Here is a 6,751-nt window from a genome sequence, read left to right on the forward strand (position 1 = left end):
GTTAATTTAGAAGAAATCTAGAGATGCAAACAGACGGAGGGTAGTAGGCTTAAAACAAACACCATCTAAATGTGTAGGGTTAGGATTCAAAGTTTTCTATCCATTAGAGTAAAAGACATGGAAGCAAAAATGGACCACAATCTTAAAATTGTCCACTTCATGAAATAAGTATTCCAATAATTAAAACGATTTATTGATTTGTGCAAAAAAAAAACTTGAAAATAGTTGCTGTTGACTTCTCTTGTGATAAACCTAATGAATACTAAAGCCCATTTTTCAGTTCTGGGGTTTTCACTGTCTTCCAGGTCTCAGAATAATCTGTGCCATTGTAATACATACCTTTATAACTAATTATTTGGAAGAATGTCTGTGCATCTGTGGTAAGTATGATAACTTGTCACAGTTGAGGTGTTAGAGATACTGTGGAGCCATACCAGCAACTTACAACATCTATATCTTGTTTCCAGAATGGCTTAACTAGGCTACACTCCCAAATACAATGTAAAAAGGTTTCCAACTGGCACTTCCAGCTCAAATTGTCCATCAATTTCATCCTGTAAAGTTTTACCGGAGTGTGACAGTCTATGAAGAATCTTATATTGATGGAACTTCCCCCTAGTATTTTTATTTCTTTAGTATATATAACTGTCTGGGAGTGGGAGTGAGGTTTAGGGCGTTGAGTGTAACGGAGGCAAGCTAGTAAGAGCTGTGTGAATAAACCTCACTCCCCTGGCCTCAAGAGGCGCGTTAGCGAGTGACGCTAGAGACTGCGGTCTTTAACATCCTTGTTAACATGCCCCCTCCCATGCCAGAGACGCCGGTTTGAATCCCGCTCGGAGCGGGTAGAGTAGGACCGCGGTTACATTTGGTGCCTTAATCCAGATGGGAGTGAGGTTTAGGGCGCTGAGTGTAACGGAGGCAAGCTAGTAAGAGCTGTGCGAGTAAACCCTCACTCCCCTGGCCTCAAGAGGTGCGCTAGCGACTGACACTAGAGACTGCAGTCTTCAGTGTCCTTGTTAAGGCCTTTGCACACTGAGTCCGAAATTTTCGCATGCGTTTTTTCGTATTCGTAATCCTAAAAATTCGTCACGCACAGAGTGCCCACTTTCGTGCCAGAGATGCAGGTTCGAATCCCGCTCGGAGCGGGTCAAGTAGGACCGGTTATACTCACATCAGGCTATGCTGTCAAGCTTTGCAAAAACACTGTCAGAGAAAAAAAAATTGGCACTTGTCAAAGAAAAAAACAAGAATGCAACTACAACAATGACAAGAGTTGCATGAATAGCCTATTCTTGAACTGAATATGTGCTTTGTCATTTTTTTGAATTTGCTATTGATGACAAGGGAAGAGTAACTATTGTAATGAATAATATAATATAATAGAACATTGTAATATAATTTTAATACAGAATGCTTTTAGCTTACCTTGCCTGCTTGTGTGGCTGCAGTGAGGCATGGATGTATCCCATCGTACTTTCCAATAGCAACCATTCGAGGGTTAATCTTATGGTTCAGTTTAAGGGTGAAGATGGGCACTAACATGGTGGCACAGCTCAACAGCAAAATTAGATGTTACTAATGCAAACTTCCTGTGAAAATACCATAAACAGATGTTACAACAATATAAACATTCACCTCATATACTAGAAAATCACAAGAATCAACTGTCTCCTACATGGATCAAAAGTCACTGTAGCATTGTTGTAAAATTATATTTAAATACATAGTTTAGTCAGTTTTGTATACATTACACCTTGGGATTTCATGTAAAAAGATTTAAAAGGAAAAAAAACGAGAGTCGCCCGTTTTTATCTATTTGAAGTTTTAATTTAGTGTTTGTGATTTTCACATAAAGCTTATGTTTAAATGTTTTGCCACGTGCGTGAGCAACGTAAAATATAAATAAAAAGTATTATTTTATATAAAGTAATAAATTGAATAAAACGTTTAAATGTTGCGCGTTTAAACGTGACATCTTTGAAAGACAGAGTATACAAAGAGAATCGCAATGCTGACAAGCCATGTTCAGTAACAACTTTTGGATTTGTAAGTAGCCTAAATGTTGTGTTTGTGATAAACAGCCACGGATCAGTCGCACACTGCAAACGCGGCACATGTGAAAGCACAATACCGCGTGCTGCTGTTTCTCTCCTCCCTGTGTTGACTTTGGTCGATATTAACCAATGTTTAATTCTGACAAAAATAATATCCAAAGTCTAAAGATTTACCTACATGCACTTGTCGGAATGTTTAACATGGTGCTGTAAATTGACCTGCTACAACTGATGCTGTTGCTAATATATCGTTAATCTGTCGTAATCACCTCAGGAGTCATGTTCAGGAAGGAAAATTTAAAGGTTGATAGCTTTTTTTTATTTGCATGGCTTTTGTTTTTAATTTAACTACTATTTTTTTTAGTATTTTGTTACAATTATTGATAAAAATATGCTAGGCCTATTTCTAATCATTTAAAAATATATATATTTCTGGAAATCATCTTGCGACCCCCACTTTGGGAACCACTGCTGCCTGTAGAGCACCTTTAAAGATATGGTATCAAAAGTGATTCCCCTATGATTACAAGCAAAGAACCACTTTTAGTGCAATATAGCACTTTTTTTTTTCTAAGTGTATGGAAGTCATGATCAAAACTGTTTGGAACATTCTTAAAAATCTCTTCTTTTGGTTACTGCAGACGAAATAAAGTCATAACACAGATTTGGAAGGGCATAAGGGCGAGTAGGCTAAATGATGACGGCATGTTTATTTTTGAGTGAAAGAGGTTATAAGCTGTGTTTAGGGCAGAGCAGTCGCTTCAAATAGCACTAGCATGACAGATACAGAATCATTAGATGTCCACTTGTTGAGTTAGCATTGTGTTGGAAATGTGCGTTTGTTTGGCATTTTAATGCTTAAAATTATTTATCTTCACCCCCCAACACCCAACCCCCAACATTCAAAGGCACTCTGCACTCGTTACATCAGTTCAGTTGTAATGAAGTGATGGGTAATGGAAAAATACTCCGGCTAAGTAAACGAGTGCAAATCAATTCTTCTGTTTACTGAGGTCTCGCCCGCATCTTCGCCGAGTGCAGACAGGGGGAGCACGTGGTGTCACACACACGCAGTTTGTTTCACTTTAGTGATGCGTGCAAAGAGTGACAAACTGTTTACAAACAATTATGGGAGAGAATAAAGCTTTCATAAAATCAAAAAATCGTCTCTCCGCGAGCATCTTTTATGTCTTTAATGTCATTAATGGGTTTGTATCATCTTAAATTAGGCCTATAACTTATTTAAACTCAAATACGTGTTTATTTTAATATTTAATAGAGTCGTATTACTTTGCCTTCCACACTCACAGCAATCTAAAACCATTAAAGAAGCAAGTATATAGACCTCTTTCATTCTAACAATCTACTTTATGCTATCAAGGTCTTTCCACCTCCCAAAACGAAAATAACAAACAAAGCATCGAATTATATATAATTCACGTAAACAAATAGCAATCAATATTCAGCCAGTGGAGTGGAACGGTATACAATCGTAAAAACAGCACATTGATGTGAAGGGCTGGAATGATGACTCTTTGATTGTTTGATAGTTTGCACCCACTTTCATGAATGAATCGCCGTGTGCAGGCTGAAGCGGGCGGGCTTTTGCACTCGGTCTGCGTTCAGTCAGAGCTGTATAAAAGCAGCGCGCGAGCAGTCCCCTGGTACCTTCCACATCAACTCATTCACGAACTGAGTGAAGCGATATTTCCAACGGACCTTCGGGCTCTTTAAAGATACTCTTGAAGAAAATGGATCCTTGCGACTGCGCCAAGAGTAAGTGTTTTACAATGAATTTACAGTTGTGTTGAATTTACTTTTGTAATCAAGTTGCTATGCACTTGTTGCTGGTATATCAGAAACTTTCATTTTAATTATTTATTGCGTTTGTGTTTTTGTAGCTGGAACTTGCAAATGTGGTGCCACCTGCAAGTGCGCTAACTGCCAGTGTACAACCTGCAAGAAGAGTACGTGAACTTAATAGTAATAGTTTACTTAATTTATCTTTTTTTTCCCCCCATGAGGTGGCTAAACTTATTTCTTCTGTTACAGGTTGCTGTACCTGCTGCCCGTCTGGTTGCAGCAAATGTGCCTCTGGATGCATCTGTAAGGGCAATTCCTGCGGCTCCAGCTGCTGTAAATGAGGTCAACGTGATGTTTTGCCACAACAATGTGAATTTGTTCGTCTGTACTTGTCATCGTTTTGCATCGCATGAATGTTGGTTTTTCTATGAGATGATGGTAATAAATGACCTCCAGTTGTTCTCTCCAAATCTTCTGACTGTTTAATGTTGCTAAATCGTTTAACAAAGAGGGAAAACAATGCATTGATTTATTGATTTGTATTTCTATAACTAAGACTATCACAAGATGTCTGCTCTTTATAAAGACAATTGTAAGTTTTTCTTCTATGTATCTTGTCTACAAAATATAAATGTCAGCATTTATTGGTGTGTGTGGGTCTTATTTCAGAGCTCTTTTGTTTTTGTGAACTCCATATTATGCACCTTAAAGGTGCTAAAGAGGATGTTTTGTTTTATACATTTTTGCAATATTAATTGAAACTGTCTTTACTAACTGATAAAAGACTATTTATTAGGTGCACTGAAAGGAATAATATTAATATACATCATCTGTGCACGAGGTAGGGCCTTAAAAACATCAGCCAATCGTTTACGCGAATCATCTCGTAAACGATTGGCCCTCTGGCTTGTCAATCACTGCCGTGACGTTCCTTGTGAGAGATGAGCGTGGCTGCGCGCTCCAGTAACTTTCCACACTCCACAGGCGCTGCATGCAATGTTTTTGTCAGGAGATAGGAATAACAACTGCAGATTATGAGTTACCTGCGGTGAGTCCGACATAATGAATCCAAAAAACACGACACAGCGAATGCCGGTGGTAAACATTCGTGTTCCAATACTCGTGCACGAGTTTTGGGAGGCGTTCCTTTAAAATGAGCTGTGAAGGAGGGGGGTTGTTCTTACGCATGCGCTCATTTCAAAAACTCAGTAACAGTCTTTGGATTCTCAGTCGACGAAAAAATCCTCTCTATCACCTTTAACATATAGCCTACTGAGGGTTGGCTCTTGTCCTAAAGTGCTATATATTGGCAATGATTTTTCTTGACTTTGGAAATTTTCTAGATAGTATAAAGCAAAAAAAAAAAAAAAAAAAAATCCAGGCCAAGAACTCACAATTTTAAAATTCCATATTTCTGAGTTTTTCCATGACTGTGGGAACTGTGCATCTATTTTGTTAAAGGCTGTGCATCCAAGCATTCGCAGTATTTTGGCACATTCATTTGTCATTTAACCATTCATTTGTCATTTGGTAAATAGTCAAAGGTTCCAACATGTACATCACTTACTCACCCTCATGTTACTCCAAACCTCAGTTTCTTCTGTTGAACACTTAAGATACTTTAAAGCATGTTGGTAACCATATGTTTAACGGTAGCCATTGACTCCCACAGTATTTTTCTTTCTTTTTTCGGAATTCAAGTTATTGCTTTTTGGAAGGTGAATGGGTTACAAGTACATCGCAATAATACAGGGTTACAGATTTCTACAGGCACAGTTGAACATTGAAGAAAGTACAATACAAGTGTCAATCTATTCATTCTGAGTCATTCATTACAGTATAATGTGAATACACCCCTCACATTTTGGTTACCAACATTCTTTAAAAATATCTTTAGTGTTCAAAAGAAGAAACTCATAGAGGTTTGGAGCAACATGAGGGTAAGTGATGACAAAATGTTTGGGTGAACTATCCCTTTAAAGGGTTAGTTCACCCGAAAATGAAAATGCTGTCATTTATTACTCACCCTCATGCCGTTCCACACCCTTAAGACCTTCGTTAATCTTCGTAACACAAATTAAGATATTTTTGTTGAAATCCGATGACTCCGTGAGGCCTGCATATAGGGAGCAATGACATTTCCTCTCTCAAGATCCATAAAGGTACTAAAAACACATCTAAATCAGTTCATGTGAGTACAGTGGTTGAATATTAATATTATAAAGCGACGAGAATATTTTTTGGTGCGCCAAAAAAAACAAAATAACGACTTATATAGTGATGGCTGATTTCAAAACACTGCTTCATGAAGCTTCGGAGCATAATGAATCAGTGTATCGAATCTGCTGTTCGGGGCACCAAAGTCACGTGATTTCAGCAGTTTGGCAGGTTGACGCGCGATCCGAATCATGATTCGATACGCTGATTCATAACACTCCGAAGCTTTCTGAAGCATTGTTTTGAAATCGGTCATTACTATATAAGTCGTTATTTTGTTTTTTTGGCACACCAAAAAATATTCTCGTCGCTTTATAATATTAATATTGAACCACTGTACTCACATGAACCGATTTAAATATGTTTTTAGTACCTTTATGGATCTTGAGAGAGGAAGTGTCATTGCTCCCTATGCAGGCCTCACGGAGCCATCGGATTTCTACTAAAATATCTTAATTTGTGTTACGAAGATTAACAAAGGTCATACAGGTGTGGAACAGCATGAGGGTGAGTAATTAATGACAGAATTTTCATTTTTGGGAGAAATAACCCTATAAAAGAGGCAGATGCCAACAAGAACAGGTTATACCCTTTAATATTACTTTTATTATTATCACTTTAATATTACTGTAATTTAGTACTACTATTATTAATCATTATAATATAGTACAAAATAA

General features: G+C 37.7%; 1 protein-coding gene across 1 annotated transcript; it reads left to right on the forward strand.

Moving 5' to 3' along the window:
- The first annotated feature begins 3,670 nt into the window (after positions 1-3,670).
- Positions 3,671-4,501, forward strand: LOC125254674 (metallothionein-like). The gene is made up of 3 exons (XM_048169400.1): positions 3,671-3,830; positions 3,956-4,021; positions 4,107-4,501. Exons 1-3 carry the CDS (start codon positions 3,806-3,808, stop codon positions 4,196-4,198), a joined length of 183 nt encoding a protein of 60 aa, XP_048025357.1. The 5' UTR covers positions 3,671-3,805; the 3' UTR covers positions 4,199-4,501.
- Positions 4,502-6,751: the final 2,250 nt, after the last annotated feature.

The sequence above is a fragment of the Megalobrama amblycephala genome, linkage group LG19 (assembly GCF_018812025.1).
Source record: "Megalobrama amblycephala isolate DHTTF-2021 linkage group LG19, ASM1881202v1, whole genome shotgun sequence".
NCBI classification, from domain to species: domain Eukaryota; kingdom Metazoa; phylum Chordata; class Actinopteri; order Cypriniformes; family Xenocyprididae; genus Megalobrama; species Megalobrama amblycephala.

Coding starts and splice junctions, on each gene's coding strand:
- LOC125254674 (XM_048169400.1), top strand. CDS start 3,806: ATGGATCCTTGCGACTGCGCCAAGA. Junction 3,831..3,955: donor TCCTTGCGACTGCGCCAAGA/GTAAGTGTTTTA, acceptor GTGTTTTTGTAG/CTGGAACTTGCAAATGTGGT. Junction 4,022..4,106: donor GTGTACAACCTGCAAGAAGA/GTACGTGAACTT, acceptor CTTCTGTTACAG/GTTGCTGTACCTGCTGCCCG.